We start from the raw sequence: 21,407 nt of genomic DNA, 5'->3' as shown, positions 1-21,407 counted from the left end.
GTATTTAATCTTGTGATCTTAAGTAAATGAAATTTCTGGAATATGAGGGTTGTCCAAAAATTCGAATTTTGATTTTTTGTGCTCGATCACTTCTAATTAATTTTTTTTCTGGGAAATGTTATCGTTTTTTTTAAATCGGTCGTTAGATTTTTAACCACGCTACCCTTTTAAATCGAGCCCAGAAAATGCACCCAAAATGCAAAGTAGCAATTTTATGTATTGTATGCTAAAGGCGGTATGTTTTAAATTTTTGTAGGTTTAAATATTTGCATTTCAAACTGCCGCTTATTGGTCATTATTATTTCTTATTGATCAAATCGATCTGTGAAAAAATGTCAATAACGTAACTGAGAAAAATTGTAAAAAATTATTATGCTCAAAAAATGAGGGTATAACTTGCTATATAAAAATACTAAACAATAAGCGACATAGTGTAAAAAATTTAGAAGAAGTATAATTTCTTCACCTTTCCTATGATTAATTTTATAAATAATTGCGAAGACACTGTTGTCTCTTTTGTCATTTATAACCCTTATTTATTTACTGTTTCCCTAATTTTAGAGAACAGTAACTTTTCAAGATATACAGAGCAAAATTTCGTTTAAGAAAATTAAAATTTTCATAAATGTATACACTATTCCACAAAAATATCACTCTTAACATTAACCAACTGTGTTATTGATTCGAAACGGTACTCAATTTGCGAGATTTACAGAAGAAAAAAAATTGTGATACTAAAAATATTCCTCACTAATTCCACAAAATATTAACGTTTCCCGATTTACAGTGGAAAAAAAGTTTAAAAAAATAACAATTGTTTAAACAATTATAATACAGGGGTATTGCTGGCATCAAAAGTCGAGTTTTTAATGTTATCCACTCATTTAAATAAAATTGTTCCCTTTTTTGAATCTTTATATTTATTTTTCTTATACACCATGAATCAATGCAATTTATAATTATAAAAAGTGAGGATTTTATTCATTATTTATTTTGAGAACACATTTTTGACTGATTGTCCGAAAGCAGAAGCGACTTTTCCAATTGCGTGAAGAGCTTTTCGGCCTTCGTCGCATATGACATATTCGCTATGTGGCATAACATCCTCCATCAGTGTATTAAATAGGTCTAATTGACATAATATTTCACAGTTAGGAATCTGTAAAGTTTTCATGACTGGTGGTATGCCTAAATAATAATTTACCTACAAAAATTAATATTCTGGTTAAGTTTTCTTAGATATATATCGTATATTAAAATTGAAACGTTTATACAGGGTGGACCATTGTACTATATCACGGGAAATATCTCAGAAAACACACCAGACACAGAAAAACGTTTGAGACAAAGGTTATAGAGAAACAAGGGAGAAAATGCATTATTATCAATGACCTTGACCGTTGAAGCAATTTTGAAGGTTATTTGAAGGTTAAAGTGATTTTTCTACCGGAAACCCCTAATTTCTGACCCCGGATTCGAGAAGAGCGAAACATTTTACGTATGAGAAGTTCTATAGGACAAGGTTATTTCAAGGTCAAATGAAGGTCAAATAGGCGAAAATTACAAAGCGAGTTATATCTCAGGGTGTATGTCAGACACCGAAAAATGTTTCAAACAATAGTTGTAGGAGATAATAGGGAGCGTGCATTGGTACTCAAGACCTTGACCTTGAAGGCGATTGTGAAGGTCGCTTGAAAGTCCGTGTGTTGTGGAGCTCGAATAAACTTTCAAAGATTGGTCAACAGGCCAAGCATGAACGACCTTACATTTTTCAAGGTTGTAGACTTCTTATTTTAGCGCTACCCAAGAAAAACGACGTGGATGTAATAGGATTATGTTCCCTTTGGGGTGCTGGTTTAGAGTGAGTGTCCTTACCTCTTACCATCCGGGGTGTCTGATGAAAGTGAGCCCCCTTGCCTCTCACTTCTCCTATTACGTCCACGTTGTTGTCCTTGGGTAGCGCTAAAAATAGCAAGCTTATGACCATGAAAAATCCAAGGTCGTTCATAATTGACCTGTTGACCAAACTTTGAAAGTTTATTTGACCTCTATAATACATAGTAGAAGCTTCGCATTTTGAATCTATAGAATTTAAGTCATTTTTCCATATTTAATTTTCAAGTGCCTATGTCAAGGTCTTTAGTACCAATACATGCTCCCTATTCTCCCCTACAACTTTTGCCTAAAACATTTTTTGATATCTGGCTTATATTCTGAGATATTTCTTGCTATGTCATTTTCGCCTATTGGGCCTTCATCTGACCTTGAAACAACCTTCACCAATACATCATCTCATGCGTAAGATTTTCTGCTTTTTTCCAATCCGGGGTCAAAATTAGGGTTTTCCATTTTAAAAAATCACTTACACCTTCAAATAACCTTCAAAATTGCTTCCAAGTTCACGGGTATTAGCACTAATGCATTTCCTCTTTGTCTCCTACAACATTTCGCTGAAAGATTTTTTTGTATCTGACGCGTTTTCTAATGTCGAATTTTCAAAAAAGTAAGTGAATTTTTATCCAAACAGTTCAACTTGTGACAAAGAAATCAATTTTAACCAAATTCTTTAATTTTCAGCAAGAAAATATACATTTTCAACCAAAAATTTAAAAAAAATGCACAAATTTTCAAGTACAAAGTTTCAAGTTACAAAGAAAATTTCATAAGATAAAAAATAAAAATTGTAGAAAATTACTTTAATATCAGCTTTGAACCTTGGGTCTTAGCGATTTTTTTCCTAGTGCATTTTTGTCACAGGTAAATTTTTCAATACTGACCAAAAATTTTTCTCTTATTTTCAAAGGTGTTATGTGTTTTCTCCAAAAACAGGGATGACACAAATAGAAATGATCTCTCAGAAAATAATTGATTAGAATCCATAGAAAAGTATAAAGATTTTTTTATTTTTCGGTATGTAAGAAAGTTGAAACTTAAGAAACTTTAAAAGCTCTGTTAATAGGAAATTTTTGGAACATTTGTTATGGTCAATTTGGATTTATCCTAACAGCCTTACCTTCACATAATAATGTTTATGAGGTTTGTCCATATGATATAATTCTAAAATTACAGCACTGGAAAATTTGGGTACATGTGGAAAGAAAACACCTAAGGACTTCAAAACTGCAACAATGTTAAGATCATGAGCACCATAAATAATAATCTTTCGGTTTTTATCCATGAAACCATGTACTACAGAGTCCATATCTTCTTTGCATTTTTTGATCAACCTGCCACCGTTTCGTCTTCTCATACTTTGGCTATGATTCATTCGATCAAATTCTAAAAGAGTTCCTTTAAGAAGATCGCCATCTGGATAAACACCCTCAGTCCAAGATGGCAATTTAAGATTCATAAACTTTTCACATTCCAAAGTCGTGTAAATTCGATATATATCAAGCGACGATTTGATCTTTTTGCCTGTCCACTTGCTTAAATGTTTTCTGAACCTTTTTAACTTTTTAAACTCTTTTCTTGTGTTTCTCTTTGCTGCCCAGTACTCAATTGTGTATCTACATATAAAAAATATATATATTAATTTATGCATTAAATAATTATTTATAAACAATAAGGTATTCGAATTAAAGAATTTTACTGGGCATGAAAAATCACTGCAGGGAGCAGATTAGAAACTCTGTGAAGTTAGCTGACGAGCGCAGTATACACTACATGCACACGCAAATATGAGTGCCTTCGAAAATATTTTTACGGTTTCGTCGATACATAAACAGCCGTCGTTTGACAACTAGCAATATCTTTTTGGGTTCTGCTTGGACCTCGGATTAAAGAAAAAATATCTCACGACTCATCTTCTAAGTTTTTAGTGTAAGCATTAGGAACTTTTTTCCTAAATAAAAAAAAACAGTCCACAAAACTTTGCGTCCTTTTTTGGGTTCCGTCAACGTAACTAGCAATCACTATTATATTTCACAAGAGAAGTTACTGAATAAGAGATTAATATTTGGTTCAGAACGGCAGAAAATTATTTGCCAAAGGATTTTTCAATCCATTTTACGTTTAAACTTTAGGAACACACCAGCTTTCAAGATGTCTGCACGCCGAGTGCCAATCAATAATACAAATTGAATGGGACGAAACATACTTTTTTGTAATGTGAATAATATTGATTCTTCATCATAAGTGTATTTAGATATAACTTTTTTATTTTTATAAAGCTATTTAATTAAATTGCAAAACCTTCTTGTAAAAAAATGTTTGCCTAAATTAATATAAAAATCAAGTTTTGTCCCAGCAGTAGGTATCATTGTTTTCCCCTCGGCGTGCAGACATCTTGAAATCTTGGATTTCGCCCATGCAACATAAAATACCTAATTAAAATTTTTTCCGATCCTGAATTTTGTTTGACAAATTTAGGATGCGTATATACCGGTGTATTTACAGGACGTGCTTGTGAGTTAGATTCACATCTCGCTGTACATTTATATGTACTAAATTTCGTTCAAACTATTTTTCTTCAAAATATTTGAGTGGTAAAAAGTAAAAGTACAAATTGGAAACCATCCTCAAAATTTAAAAAAAAAGAGGGAAGGTTAAAAATGAAGAAAGAGGTAAGGCGGCAAGAGAAAGGCGTTATAAATGAATGAAAATCCTATTGAAAAGAGGAAGGATTAAATAAAGCATCGTCTAAAATAAAATTGTTGAGTTCCTAATTCCGAAAGTATAAGCTCTAATAGCATAAATAATTTTTTATTTTATTGGACAGTTGAACAATATTGTTCAATTTATTTCACTTATAGGATTGATACAAACGTGATGTATTTCGTAGGGTTTTTAAGATTTGAAGAGATTTGAAATTATTTTTTGTTTTTTGAAATTCACCTCGAATTCTTATTAAATTATCCTGCATCTATAACGAAATATAAAAATGAAATAGTTAAATATTCAACGCAAAGAATTGTCAACAAAATAGAAGCACTGAAAAACAAAGAGATGTATTTTTAATTAAAATGATGAATGTGCAAGTGAAAAAAAATGTTTAAATAAGAAAATAAGCTTTTAGAAAGAAATGGTATAGTTAAATTTGCAATTAAAAACATTAATTGAAGAAAAAAGAAGTTGAAAGAAAATATTTACATTTTCAGCCAAAAAGATGGATTTTCAATGAAACACATGAATATTGATCAAAACAGTTGAACTTTAAATCATTAGGGTGAGTTTTCATCTAAAATGATGAATCTTTAAGCAAGAAAATTATATATTTTTAAAGTAGAATAATGATCACTCACATAGTTATATTTTTAATAAAATTTATGAATTTTCAACGAAAAAAGTAAAATTTAATATTTGAACCACACAGTTGAATTTTTAACTAAAAAAGATTAATATTTCATCAAAAATATTAAAAGGTTCAGTTTATTATAGATAAAGTTAATTTTAATCAAGAAGATTAATTTTTAACAAAACAAAAAAATGCTTGTTAAGCAGAGAAATTAAACTTTCAAGCAACCACTTAAACTTTCAATACAAAAAGATGAAACCTCATTAAGAATTATAATAGTTAATATTTCAACCGAAATTATGAATATTAAACCTAGAAAATTTATTTTCTGCCAATACATATGAATTGATATAACCAGCAATGTCTGATAATCGATTCATAATTTTTAATTCTATAAAGTTCAACTTGATTAAATAAATACATTATGCAGACATCAACATTGATTAAATCAGTTATTTTGAATTATGTAATTAATAATTCTCACTTATTTCATCAGACATTTTGAAAGATATAACCAGTAACTTTAAATTATTAAATTCCATAATTCTTAATCTAATCCGTAACTTTCAATATGTTAATTATTCATTTATAGTTAATTTTAATCATTGATCAAAATGATGGAATTTAAGGAAGAATTTTAATTAAAAAAATTATTGTTCTCTTTCGTTACAGCAGACTAATTAGCCAATTTTGTTTACTGAAAATCTGTAACAATAAATTTATGATATTTCCTTTGTCTTACAATTAATGTATTAACTTATCTAGAAAAGAGAATAATATTAAGATGGGAAATCGAGTACTTTTCATATACAACGATAAACTGATTCAAACTTTCAGAAATAATGATACATTTTGTTACATTAACACTCAAATTTCCTTATTTTCATCGGCCAAACTGAAATACAAAGGAAAATTGGTACCTCCGATTTTTAATTTTGCTGTAAAATTCGATAAAACAAGAAAAAACGTGAATTTTCAGTGTTTTTTAATCTGGCGAAGCTATTGTATTATAATAATTTTTTTTTTAATTTTCAGGAAAATATGAAAACTATCCGATTTCCCATGGATTTTCTGGCCTTGGAAAATATATTTGGATCTTGTGAGTATTTTCCTCTTATTAGGTATGACGTGAACTGTATTTAGTCTCAATTTCATTTAATTTTGTGCAGCCAATCTTAAGATATTAGGTTTATGAACACCGAAAATATTTTTTTACTGCTGTGCGCCGTCTTACTAAAGCCCGGTGCTACCACTGGCAAACGACGGATGGAGTTATGTCGAACTTTGTCCTTCAAAGAGAATTTCAGTTACTTTATAATTCAAAATATATCAAAGAAATCACCAGAAAATTCTATGAATCATCATCATCACTACCTTTTGAACATATTTCCTCTCCAGGGAAATATAATTTTGATTTGCTTCGCAGCCACGCGATACCAAGCCTTCCTTATGAAATAATTAAATTATCTCACAAGAAATTATCACAAGACTAGCGTATTTCCCAATCATTATTTATCATAAATATGAAATATGAAAACTACTTATATAATTTAAAATGCGCGCGCTAACAGTAACCAATCGGGTTGTTGGCGCGACGCAAGCGCTGTTCAAAAAGTACCCCAAATTGGGAGCACTGTCTGCGCTGAAAACCAGATCTGAGGAACGGCTAGTCACCAATTTATTGAACAAATTGAAAAATTCCATTTCTTTTTACAGATGATTTATACACCCTTCTAGTCAAGTGTTTGTTAAAGTATTTATTTTAAAAATCGTACCTCTTTCTTTAAAACAAGTAGTGGTGATTGCATGCTCGATTAATTTAATTAGTTACATCGTGATTAATTAAAATTAAAAGGGTATATTTAATATTTAAGCTGTGACCTAATTCTTCTTTGAAGCACATTATTTAAATTTTCAGAAATTTACCCAGGACACATGTATGGTACAAGCATGACGTCTTGTAATTTAGAATCAAATTTTGTAGGTACCACCGCATGTGGCATCAACCCCTTCAAAATCAAGTCTAAAGATTCTTTGGTACGATTGAGATCCGTACTTCTAGCGTCTATAGATCCAGGGATGTAAGAAGGTCCCAAAAATGCATTGTATTTAGTACGAAGGAAGTTACCTAAAGCAAGTTCTCTTTTTCTGCCCCTCTAAAGAATAAAATTTATAATAAATTTTATGATTTAAAATTCAAAAAAGGTAAAAAAAAATAATTTTGTAAAGTATAATGCTTAGCACCTTGGTTAATTTTCCGTCAAAGATTTGATTTGTATAAGGATCATTTGGGTAACCTTCAGTTTTTTCGTTTGGTGTTCGATCTCCATGGCGGGCAATCTAAAAATTGCAATATTTTATTACTGGGGCCGTAAACAATATTTTTTAATGGAGGGCAAGTCTCCCCCCTTCCATTTTTTGTGATATTCCTGGAAAAAGAAATTGGGTTTTCTTTCTAATTTGTCTATATTAATGAGTGTCCGTGAGCTTTTGGAAATAATATGGGAATTTCAATAGAAAAGTTTTCAGAAAAAAAACTATTTGTTATTAACTTTTCATAAATTCAATTTCAGTCATTACTTAAAAGTATAGAGTTTGTTTCAAAATTCCTGCAGGAGCCGGGCTTTTTTTGAATTTTTTCAAATTGTTAAAAATTCTGAAATAAATTATACAAATAATATATATTAGGAGAAATGTTTCTTTCTGAAGATATATTGTATTTGTTTAAACAATTTTTAGTTGATTATGAGTTTTTTCATGGGAAATCATGAAAAAATAGGACTGTTTAAACTAATTGTATACTTCATGGATGTTTTAAATCATATTGATTGAATTATTAATTAAATTAAATTATTAAAATATTTATTAAATACTTATTATTACTTATTAGTTACTTTTACGGAAGAAGTGGCAAATTTACTTATTATTATTATTATTTTCATCATTTTCTTGAACAGTTTGTTGAATTTTATTATAAAATAATGTTTTTTGCTTGTTGGATTAATGAGTGAGTTAATTTATGTATGAATAATATTTGGAAAAAAATTGTTTGGGCAAATAATAATGTAAATAATAAAAACATTTGATTTGAAAATTTTTTATAATAAGTGACGTAGTTCATATAGATTTGAAAAGTAGAATTTTTGCACGATTCTAATTAAAGTCAGATGTGCATGATTAATAATTGTTTAGAGATTTAATCATGTCTAAAACAAAATAAAATTACTCCTAAATGTCACTAATTCTTTCAGTAATTTTCGAAAATATGAACTTTGTATGAGTTTAAATGAAAAAAATTTGAACAAATAAAAACTTATCATTTACACAATTTAAACAATTTATATTGAAAATTAAAAAAAATCCCGTCTTTAGAAAAAAATTCACATGAAATTGCCATTTGTACATTTCAGGGCATTTTCTGGGCACAATACGAGAGAGCTGGGGCGTAAAATTGAAAAGTTATCAAGTGGAAATTATTTCGTGAAGACTTTTTAAGTAGGACTTAAATTCAATTTAAAAAAAGGTTTATGATAAGTGTTTTTTTTTACATTTAAAATTCAATGTTATTAAAAAACATGGAATTAATTTCTGCCTGGAAACTGTAAATGGGGAGGGGAGCTTACCCTTTGGAGTGAAAAAATAGAATAAATTTTTGAACCATCCTAATACACACATTATTTCGTAATTAATGGCGCGGATGTAATAGCGGACAAGCTTATTTTTTTGTTTACTATTTTTTATAATAAAATGGAAGAAGCAAAAAAAATTCCCCACATTCAATTATTTTGTAATATATAAATTGCCTTGAATCAGCCAAATATTATTTTAATTGTTTGAAATTTAGTATAAGCACGTAGAATACTCTAGTAATGCAAAAAAAAAATAAAATAAAATAAAGAAAAAACTTTTAGTTAACTATCGATTGATAAGAATTAATTGCAAATTCAGGGCGGTCGGTAATCATATTATTTTAGTTTCACCGTGAAAAAGTATGAGAGCATTTTAAAAACTGAAAAATTTGTAGTGAGATATTCATTCCTCACTATTTAAGGAAGATTTAAAAAAATTTTGAGACCCATTCATTAAGCACTAACAGAATTTGGTATTTTATAAGAAAGCATTCTTACATTTCTAAAAATCTTACCTGAATAGTGAGGAACAAGTACCTTTCTGGAATATTTTTCAACTTTGAACTTCCTTCGATACTTTTTGTCAGCGAAACTAAAAAAAATATGAATACTGATCGCTCTAAATTTGCAACTAAATATTTTAAAACATAAGGTAGCTTAAATTTGTTTCTTCATTGTGTAGGCATCGCTAGAGTATACCGCATGCTTATATCAAATTTCATACAGTTTCAATATTATTTGGCTGCGCTTTGACAATTGATGTTTTCAAAAATAATTGAATTTGGTGAAAAATTTATTTCACGTTTTTATTTTTGTTATTAAAAATGTTTAGCGGAAGAAAACTTCAAATAGAAATAAGTTCCACCCTTCCATTTTTTACAAACACGTATTCTAAAATAATTTAATTTTTCAACATCAAAATAAAAAAAAAATAAAACATATTACGTGACATTGAAAAGTTCTTGGTATATCAAAATTGCTAAATAAATAAGTTCACTTTATCATATAATTAATTTCCAAATCATTCTAAATATTAGAGATAGAAGAGAAAATTCATATAGTCAATTATTGTTTCATGATGGAAAATAATTAAGTTCTTAAAATTTTTTCTATCGCATTATAATTTGTAAACTTTCTTAGAATTTTAAGGCGATAAGAACAATAAAACTATGGTCAAAAACTCATTTTGAAGAATTTAAGAAAAAAAGAAAAACTTCTTAGTAATTATGAAAGATTTGAGAAGATTGCATTTGTTTAAAGATTTCTGGGGAAATTTTAAATGGTTACAGAAATGTTACAGAAAAAATGTTTTCAGAATTCATGGAAAAATTTTAAAAGATTTTTTTGTAATTACATGGAAGAGAAAATTGAGAAAGATTACAAAACATTTTTTTTTAATGCAAATTTTTAAAAGAGTAAAAGATTTTAAAGCAGAATTTTGCAATTTTACTATATCAAATAATTTTACAAAAAAATCGGGTAAGCTTAAGAGACATTTAAAAGTTTTGAGACGATTTAAAACTAATTAAAAATGAAAGATTTTAAGGCAATTCCTTTAATTTTGCAGAATTTGAAACAAATTCAGGAAAAATTTGAATAATTGTTAAAGATTAGAATTGTTAGCAGGTACAAAAAGATTGAAAAAAATATTTTCTTGCGATTCGTGCAAAAATTGAAAATGATTTTCATATTGACAAATGAACTTTAGGAGAAAATGAAAGAAGGTTTTTAAAACATTTCAAACAATTCCCTTAAATTTCAGAAAAGAGTGTAGAAGATTTTAAACCATAACGTTTCAGTTTGGTAAGGTGGAGAGAAAATTGAGTAAATTAAAGAAAATAAACACATTTGGACAAAATTTCTGGGAAATTTAGAAGAATGAAATGCAATTGTTCACATTTTAAATGATTTTTCAAAAATTTTCAAATTCGACTCATTTAAAATTGTAGGAATTTAAGATGTTTTGAATAAATTAGGAATATTAAAGAACTTGGAAAGATTTCCTCAAATGCATCAAACATTTCTTGATTTCTTCAAAACTTTTAAATTCCTAAACATCTTTCAAAAAGACCCGCATTTTTCCTAATATTCTGTAAAATCCTATTATATAAATTTTTTGTTTAAATCTTCTTGATTCTTGTTCGACACATTTAAAATATTTAAAAATATTTTCTAATTCAGCAAAAAATCGTATAAAAATTATACTTAAATAAATTTAAAAGATACTTCTGATAATTGTTATCTTCTTTTCAATTGTTATAATTTAAGTTCCGTTATAATTAAAATGTTTGAAAACTTTATGCAAATAAATAGTTATTTAAAATTATTGAATTATTAATATCACTTTTATTTCATTATGTTATTGAAAATAACTTTGATTTGGGAACTTTAAACCAATGTTCACTGTGTAAATGGTTTTCAATCTTCTTGCAATAAAAAGCGGCATAATTATATCAGTAAATATATACTCACCACAATAACCAACTTAAGTTGTGTGGCTTCTGTCATAACAGATTTGTGGACTACACTTATAAGTATAAGACCTTGGACCCAAAAATTTGAGAACATTTACTTCTCTTAAAAATGTTAACCAAGATCTATAACAACAATTATTAAGAATGTTATATTATTATACAATTTCATTTAATACTATTAATTTATTTATTTATACAGGTTGATTTTTTTAACTTAAAACTTTTGATTCATAAATTTTGTTTCTTTTCGCTTTTTTGAGAAAATATTTAAAATGAATTCGTTTTTATTTATTCTTTCATTGTTAAGTTCAGTTGATAACTTTTTCAATTATGATATCACTCGGGTTGTAATGTGTAATTCTAAAATATTTTATTAAATATTTTATATTTTAGATATTTATTATAAAGCGTACTCTTTCGATTAAAAAAATTTTGCAATGTAGTTTTAATGAATGAAGCAATTAAAATTAAAAGCGTTTGAAACAGATTTTTCTCATATGATAAAACGGTTTTAGTTGATCAAATTCAAATATGAATAATTTAATCATTTTTAAAATTGAACTGTGCTTTACATATTCAGAATTAAATAATTAATTATTTCAGAAGTCGATTCTGAATCCGTTTCAAATTAAATAATTTACATTTTTATTAAATTTTAAATTCAATTCAAATATTGTATTAGTTGAAAACATTCGATCTTTAACGCATTTAATTTGGAATGTTTTTTATCAAGAAGAAAAAAACTATTTGGTATTTACTAATATTTTATTTTTAACTGAAACCGAGTATTTATAAATCAAACATTGAAAACCAAAGAATTTGAAACTGTAATCTTTGCAAAAGAAAGCTTTGAACCGCTAAACTTTTAAAGATTTAAATATTACAAGTTTTTATTTTTATTTTTATTTTTAAAACATATTCATTCGTAAGTAAAATTGTAGAATTTTGATATATAAATAACAATTTTACATTTTTAAATTTAGAAAATATTTAAGCAAGTTGAAGAGATATTTATAAAGTTTGAAAATATTCCAAATTAATTTAAAACTTGAACTGATTTCAAATAATTGAAATCCAAATGTAGATTTTAGAAATAGAATTTTTGAGCCTCTTAAGGGTTTTTAAAGGATCTAAAACATTAAAAAAGTTCTCTGGGTAATCCTGAGAAAATTTTAAATTATAAAAAAAAATCCAAACAAATTTCGATGTATAAATAACAAATTAAAAAAGTTTTGATTTTAAACTACTTTATAAAAATCAATATTTTGCTTAAAATTTGCTCTTATTTGCATTTCAGTTAATATAAAAAAAAGGAATGAAAAGAATGGTCAGCTTCAAGATTTCGAATTTTTTAGTTTCTTTGATTCAAACTAAATACAAAACCCTGTTTCATAAAAAGATTCCTTTTTTTGTTTAAGAGTTGTAAGCCATTTAAAAAATGGAAAAAAGTGGCATATTTTATTGATTTATTATCACTAAAGTTATGTGTATTGTTGAAGATTTCTCGTTCGTTATTATTTGTTTATTTTATAAATAAGTGCATAGTATTGACATTTATATATAACTTTTAACCTCTTTTTTAAAGAATATCACAAAACTTGTCCAGTGATATTATTTAAGGGCAATAATAAAATACGATTACTTTACGTCCATAAATGGCCAAAATATGCATTTGTTTTTAAAAATAAATAATATCAAATAAAAATCTACTTTATTGCATATTACTACTAGCATAATGTTAAGGCGATAAGATATACAAAAATTGACTTTATGTCTATTAATGGCCAAACTATGCATTTATTTCATTTACCTATAAAATAATTAAACAAATAATATTAAACGAGAAGTCTTCACCACTAAACATTATCACTTACATTATTTGAAGCCGATCAGAAAGAAAGACGATTACTTTTTCTTTGCAAATGAAAGAAATTTAATTTTTTTATAAAATTTGATTATTAAATAAGATAAAAATATCGAATGACAGTTATTCATTACTAAACACCACGATTTATAACATTTAAGGCGCTAAGAATATAAAACAATTACTTTCTGCCCATTAATTACCGAACTATGCATTTTTTATAGAATTTGTTTGTAAAATAAACAAATAATATCAAAGGACAATGCTTCGTTACTAAACACTACGACTTATATCATTTGAAAGCGCTAAGAATGTAAAACAATTTCATTTTGTCCTAAAATTGCCGATCAATGCATTTGTTTAGAAAATTTGTTTATAAAATAAGCAAATAATATGGAATTACTAATCTTCATCACTAATTATTACCACAAATATAATTTAAAGATACTAACAAAGAAAAACGATTACGTTCGTCCAATAAATGAATTAAAATATCTATTTTTTTATATAATTAAGAAAAATGACAACAAATTCTTATGATAAAATATTATAGTATAGAGAAAATTAAGCAATTTTAACTTACAAATATACTTTGCAAGCAGAATTTCAACGATGTTGATATTTTGGTAATATAATTGCTTAATAACAATTAGATTCAATTTTTTATATTCTTTATTATATTTATTTTCACTGAGAATGGAATGAATTCAGTTATCTAATTGAAGATAAAAAATAATTTTAAAAAAGATGGTTTCCGATCTGCCATTAAAAATCACGTAAGAAAAATTATTTCTGGAAAAACAAGGATTTAAGGTCAGAAAAATATCTGAAAAAACTCACGTAATGCTGGAATCGTTTCTGAAAAAGCCTGTTGAAAACTGTCGAAAATCTCTGTGCGTATCACTGAGCTAAGTAGAAAAGAACATGTATGTCACGGCCAGACTGATACAGAAAGTCACTCCGTTTCAAACCTAAATCAAATATTTGTGCATTTGATTAAAAACAAGATTTTTTTACTAATATATATATTAGGAATATCTGAATGGAAATTTACACACACAGTTATGCATACCATTTTTTTGTACATTTTTTGTTTGTTTTATATGAAGCGTTAACGTCTTCGCTTTTACTTCCTTGTCGCAAAAAATGTAAATATTTTTTTATTCGGTGCGAAATGCTTCATCTGAATTGTTAGAACCGCAGTTCAAATCTCTACGAGATATAAATGGGATAATTTGTACTACCGCATAACCAAATAAAAGGGTGATTGTTCTTCTCAGGATCACTATTTTTCCATACCTATGCTCTGGAAATTAAGAAAGAAAACCTCCTAGTCACGATGCGCTAAAAAAAGATTTCTTGTACCAACTTAATTTTACTTGTCTGAAGTAAGTGAAACTCCTGTTTATTTTAAAAGAAATATTTATTAGAGGCAAATAAATATAAGCACTCTGATGGAAAAAATTATTTATTTTATTCAAAGAAATTTTAATAGGATTAAGTTAACATTGTTTGATTCAAAAGTGCGATCTATTGGTTGGAGGGGCATATTTCTTCAAATGAAAGAAATATTAATTCAAGAAATAAAATATACGTTTTAAACTAAATGAATAACAGATTTATCCAAATGAATGTGCCATGGATGGGAATGAATACTTCTTTGAAATAAGGAAATGTGGACTTATGGAACGAAATATATTTTAAGTTCAAAGCAACTATTTCGTTGGTTCAAAAAACTGTTTTCCCACATCAAATTTGTAAACATTCAAAGCAAAAAATATCCAACTGAACAAAATAATCAAATATATGTGTGTGGTTTAAATAAAAATTACTACTTCTAAAGAATATTTTCTTGGTATAAAAAAACAGGATTCAAGTAAATGCATTTACTTGTTTAAAAAAATTCTTTTTTTCAGTGTGGTATTGAAATTACTATATTGTTAGAAAAAAAGTAATTTTCTTTTTACTGTTTTCTGCTTTTAATTAATTAAACTTATCCCCTTTAAACCCTATGGATAAAAGAAGGATTTATAGGATGGAATATTTCGTCACTTCCACATTCTTCGAATTTCCGGCGAGAAGTTCATTTTTCTGGTTACATCTTTGGTTTGAAAATTCAACAATTTGAATGACATTTTTTTCTTTCTATATTGTAAAATCTTTCTTGGTTGAAAATGCAAGTCATTTGTTGAAAATCCTTCTTTTTGGTTTAAAAATTCGTCCCTTTTGTTAAAATTTGTATCTTCTTAGGTTACAAAATTTAATTAATTTCTTTAAAGTTGAAGTTCTTTGGTAAAAATATCTTTTTTTGGTTTAAGATTCGTTACTATAGTCGGAAATTCATCTCTTTTCTTCAAAATTTTAATATTTGTTTGGAAATTATTTTTTCTACTAAAAGCTGAATTTTCCTAGTTGACAATTCATCATTTTACTTAAAAATTCACCTCTTTGGTTACAAACTTAACTATTTTGTTGATTTGATTTAGTTTTGTAGAAAAATTAAATGGATTTCTCGTTTTGACAAAAATTCAAATGTTTTGTCTTGTATCGAAAATTCCTCTTTTTGGTTCGAAAACTCAACTACTTATTTAAAAGTTGAAGTCATCTTGCTAAAAATAAAATATTTTGAGCAAGATGACTATTTTAGTTGAAAATTCATTCCTTTGATTCAAAATTACATTATTTCATTCAGAGTAGTTTTTTATTGAAAACTATATTATTCCAATTGAAGATTGATGAATAAATGAAGGTGAAAATTTATCCCTTTGTTTAAATTTGTACTAGTCTTTAAAAAATTGTGTTTCTTTTAGTAGAATATTTTTCTTTAACTGAAAGTTAAACTATTCGATTTTCGATTGGAAATTCATTTTTTTTACCTAAACATTTTTAAAAATAAATAATTGGTTAAAAATTAATATTTTTTCTTTAAAAAATCAACTATTTCGAGCAGAATTATTTTTGTCAAGAAGTAAAATAATTTTGCATGGATGCAAGATATTAACAAAGTGCTCCAACTGCCGATAGTTTTCTTTATTTGACAATCATTCATGTGAATTATAAACGAACTATTTAGTTTATTTTCAAATTTAAATTTACAAATTAAGAAAAATCTTTGAAGACAAGCTCAGAGTCAAAATGAAATAATTAAGACAGCTTTTCCAAGATGAGAATTTTATTACTATTAATTTGAAAAGGGAATGAAACTTCTAATTTTAAACTTTGGGTGATGCGTCAATTTCCATGATATCATTTGAAATTTAAACATTTTGCTTCGGGGGGGGGGGGGGGCTTCTACTCTTTTTATATCATTAATTAAATCACGACAAAATGCTTTGTTCGTGAATTGACAAAGAGTGAGGCTTTTCGTGGGAATTCAGAAATTTTCTAGTATTTGAAAGAATTTTACCTACCTACAAGCGTTTCTAAGAACATAAAAGAAATTTCAAGATTTTGACATCTTTATAATAATTCTAATAAATCTCCAATTTACTGCAGTGATTTGAAAGGTTTTCGAAGTTCGATTTTTGAAACAGGGCAAACTTTAATTTGATACTTTACCAGCGTTGTTCCCATGAAATCAACCTGTCGGTTACTGTAGAGGAGTGTGGTCGTGTTTAACTTAATCTTAAAAGAAACAAAATATAATTTCATATGTGCAATACCTTTTCAGTTATTTTTCTGTATACAGATAATTTTATTTATTGTCATACAAATTTTTTAACCACAAAACTGCAATTTTGATTATATTAATGAAAATGAAACTATTTTACTTGAAGGGGGGGGGGGCTCATAGTCTTTCTATATGATAACTCGAATCACAATAAAATACCTTGTTGTTAAAAATGCAAAAATTTATTTATTCAGGTGGACCATTCCACTGTTTGTTTTGGAATGGGTTTAGTAATTGTTTAAAAAAGTAATTGTTATGAAAAATGTCCCTTTTACATTTATATTGGCCGATGGGAACATGTTGAATCCCTCCTAATACTACACTGTTGAAGGCTGGTGACCTTCTCAGTATCAACTTTAACCAACTATGATTCTCGGTTCCAGTTCTGTCCACACATTCTCCTCTATTGTAACTGAAGGTTGGTGGGACTGACGTTAAAACTAGAATCTCCACCATGTGATGATTACCTTTCTAATTTGGACAGGATTTAGACTCACCAAATAAATTCGCCACAAAAAGGTGGTAGTTGAACGTAAGATTTAAGCAATGAATAATACAAACAATCAAATAGTCTCAGAATGAACTAAAACTTAGATTAACGAAACACATGTACACGGTAAAGGTAAAGGTCAGATTTCAGGCTTTGAATGAAGACTGGGTGTTTTGAATGCTAGAGAGTGAATGATATTAAGGTAAGGAAATTGCAAAAAACTATGTAGGTAACGAAACCAGATATTTCATATATATATGTGAAATAAAGAAAAAGAGATGCGACAATAGAAACATAGAGAATGAGTTATCAAAACGGGGAACCGAAAATATGGTCAGAAGTATATAGTGAATCACATGTCAGTCAAGGGGTCTTTTTCATTATGAGAGAAAGATCCAGGCAGCATCTCCGAGATCATGAATTTGTATCTCTCAGATTGTAGTGGGTTAGGATGAAAATAGGAATCAGAAACTTATTTATCATAGCATGCTGCACCCCGATTTATGGTAATCAGAGCGAAGTAAAAGACGCCTTCTGATACAGTTTATATGATACTATAAGTGCTTGAAAACATGGTTAAGAACTCATTATACTAGAAGACGTAGACGGATGAATCATCGTCCGGCTTCAAGATACAGAAAGGTTTTAGGTCATCTTATCGTTCCGAGAAAAAATAATAATGGGAGAAGATTAGTTAGCTTAATTTCAGAAACGGGCCTATTTGTTACGAATAATTTGTCTAGGCATACACTGATCTACATTAATGCCTAGTGTGAAGAACATAGGCACATCATAATTGACTTTGTTATTGCAGATTAAAGATTAAGATAGCCAGTAAAAGATACAATAGTCATGAGGGGGTTCTGAATAAAATATCTGGCTATTACCTACTAATCTTAAAAATAAACTTAGGTCAGGGATGAAGAAGAAAGAGTTAAAAAAACGCGCATACCTATTAAAAATTTACATAAACAGGAAGTATGAATAGCTTTTCGGAATGAGATAAACAAACGCATAGCTTAGATTACTTGGGAGGCGTTATTATGCAATAAAAATATAGGGGCGCATCCAATATGCTCGAAAATGTCATTGTTAGAAGTGCGACTGAAGTATGTGGTACTGCGGTTGTAGGAAGAATGCCTGGTGATGCATGATGGAATGATTAAATCGAGACAGGGAGGGTACATGGGTTTAGATTTCGCAGGTGATAAAGTTCTTATGGCAGAGTCAATCGAGTCCTTGCAAAGAATGTTGAGCAAACTGAATACAAACATGAAGCACATGGTCTTTAAAATTAAAGTAAATAAAAAAAAATTATGGTGGTCGAAAAAGGTGAGAAAACAATGTGAAACGTTTTGCATGATGAGATAATAGCAAAAGCCTATCCAATAGTGACGGAAGATAGATGAAGAGTTAGATAGGCCTACAAATGCAGTCTTTGTCTCAAAAAGGGATCGAGATCCACCATGAAATATCATGAAAGGTGAAAATTATTATTGTTAAAAAATGAGGGTATAAGTTGTGTATAAAAAAAAATAATAAGCTATATAGTGTAAAAATTCGCAAAAAAATGTTTTTTCCACTTTTCCTACAATTAATTGTATAAATTATTGCAAAATATCTGACACTCGTATCTCTTTCATCCCTAATCGATCTTATCATCTATTTACTGCGTATTCATTTCAGAGAATAGTACCTTTTCGAGATTTATAGGAGGAAAATGATCTAAACAATACACATTTTTTACAATTTTAAACCTTCTTTCACAAAAAAATCACTCTGAGCATTAATCAACTGCATTATTGATTCCAGAAAATATAAATTTTCGAGATTTACAGGGAAAAAAGAATTGTTTAAACAATTTTGGGCATTTTCTGGCACCGTAAAAAGGTTTTGGGGAAGGGGGTTCAAAATAAAAAGTTATGGAGTGAAAATTATTCCTTCAAAATTCTTTAAGAGATGACTTAACTTTAATTTACAAAAACTTAATAATAACAACGTCGTTTTTTCAGTTTTTGGTAACCCGTACTTTTCCCATTTAAAAGTGAAAAGTGGAAAGTCCAACTTTTGCTGGCATTCATAAATAAATAAGTCTTATGAAAGGAAAAATTAAGGATTGTATCCATAATTCATTTTGAGAAAGCTTTTTTTATTGAATGTTCGAAACTGTGAGCGGTTTTTCCAATTGCGTGAAGAGCTTTTCGGCCGTTGTCGCATACAAAATATTCGCTATGTGGCATTTTATTCTTCATCAGTATCGCAAATGTGTCTAATCGACATAATATTTCACATTGAGGAATCTGTAAAGTTTTCATCTTCGGTGGTATTCCTAAATAATAATTCACCTGCAAAAATTAATATTCCGTTTAATTTTTTAGATATATAACGTATATAAAAATAGAAACGTTTATATATATTTAAATAAAATTCACTTTAAAAAAAGGTTAGAATCAATTAACTGGAAAATAGTTGAGCTTAGCTAAATTAAAGTTTAAATCTCGTTTTTAAATTATGTATGTTAAACTAAATATTTATTTTTTCATTAGTGATAGTAAATTTGTTAAACGATAGATGAATTTTTAACCAAATAGATCAATTTTCTTCTAAGACAATAAATTACAGAAAAAATTATGATTTTTCAACAGAGTAATAAATTTTCAACTATAATTAATTATCTTCTACTTGAATAATCGAATCTCAAATAAAAAAGATGGATTTTCAACGAAGTACATTAATTTTCGACCCAAGTAGAATTGTCAATAAATTGCAAGGAAGCTAATCTAAATAGTTTTTTTTTTTTACAAAAAAATCCATTTTAATCAAATCGTTTAATTTTTATTTGAAAAGAATAAATTTTCAACCAAAAATTTCATAAGAATGCACAAATATTCAAGAAAGAAAGATCAATTTTCAATCCAAATTTAAGTAGTTCAACTTTTCAGTTCAAGAAATTAATATTCATTCAAATTTTTCTTTAGTTCTTTAAGATTTCGAAACATTTCAAAGAAAGGAAGAATTTTATTTCTTTATTTTTCATAATATTTCAGTAAAATTTTCAAGAATTTATTGAAGAGAATTGACGAATTTTAAAAAATTTCAAAGCTTTGAAAAGATTTAACAATATTTCAGAATATTTCCAAAGACATTAAAATTTCTAAACAGTCTTAACATTTTTTTAAGATTTCAGGATATTTTAAATCATTCCAAGAAATATTAAAAAGCGTGAACAATTTTATTTCAGTAGATTGCACAGAATTTGAAAGATTTTTCGGCATTTGAAAACATTCCAAGTAATTTTAAGAGAGTTGCAAAGTGACAAGGTATTTAAAAGGATTATAAATATTTTAAGTTATTTAAAAAAAAATCTAGGGAAGATTCAAGAGATTTAAAAATTTAGAGGAATCTGAAGGAACATTACTAGTTGTTTGGGATTTTCAATAGTGTGCCGTTTTTGTTCATACGCTCCTGAATATCGATTCAGACCCGACGTCTGATTTCGTGCGTTTTCGGTTTCGTTCGCCTCAGCATCGACCGCGTTGACCGAGCGAGATTCATATTTTTTTCTGATCTCCGCACTGAAAACATTCCTTGCGAAAAGCCTCTCATGTAACACCGCTTTGTGTTAGACCGCAAGACTGGTGAATATCAAGTGTACGGCATTTGGTGTTTTCTACAATAAACTTGTTAAACTTGGAGTGATTTCCCTTCTTTTATTTTCAACATCCACTGCTACCACAAAAAGACAAAACATGGTCCTATCGAGTCCGGATTGCTGAAAAAAGGGAAGTGTACGCATTAAAAAACTAGACAATTTAGTGGTGTTTATGTGCTTGTTCTTCGAACGTTCTTCTGTGCGTTCTTCGCACGTTCTTCTTTGTGTTCTTCGCACGTTCTTCGTGCAATTTAAGTGCATCTTCGAGCGGTCTTTGTGTCTTTACCTCAGAGTGTCGCCATGTTGTGTCATATTGCGCAACATTACATCATTTGAACAAATCACTCGCTGAACGTTGAAAACAAAAGGCACATCGTATCTATTTTCGGTTC

The 21,407-nt window shown here is 28.0% G+C and overlaps 1 protein-coding gene across 1 annotated transcript in view; it reads right to left on the bottom strand.

Annotated features, from left to right (window-relative positions):
• Window positions 1-988: 988 nt before the first annotated feature.
• LOC117178547 (venom acid phosphatase Acph-1-like) overlaps window positions 989-21,407 on the bottom strand; it is a 21,233-nt gene continuing 814 nt past the window's right edge. The window contains exons 2-5 of the mRNA XM_033369974.1: window positions 7,481-7,576; window positions 7,163-7,392; window positions 3,014-3,509; window positions 989-1,204 (exon numbers count right to left, since the gene is read on the bottom strand). Coding sequence (XP_033225865.1) covers window positions 989-1,204; window positions 3,014-3,509; window positions 7,163-7,392; window positions 7,481-7,576 — 1,038 coding nt within the window. The remainder of the gene's footprint in view (window positions 1,205-3,013; window positions 3,510-7,162; window positions 7,393-7,480; window positions 7,577-21,407) is intronic.

Source organism: Belonocnema kinseyi, chromosome 8, assembly GCF_010883055.1.
Source record: "Belonocnema kinseyi isolate 2016_QV_RU_SX_M_011 chromosome 8, B_treatae_v1, whole genome shotgun sequence".
In the NCBI taxonomy this organism is placed as follows: Eukaryota; Metazoa; Arthropoda; class Insecta; order Hymenoptera; family Cynipidae; genus Belonocnema; species Belonocnema kinseyi.
This window is presented reverse-complemented; position numbering and strand designations above follow the sequence as displayed.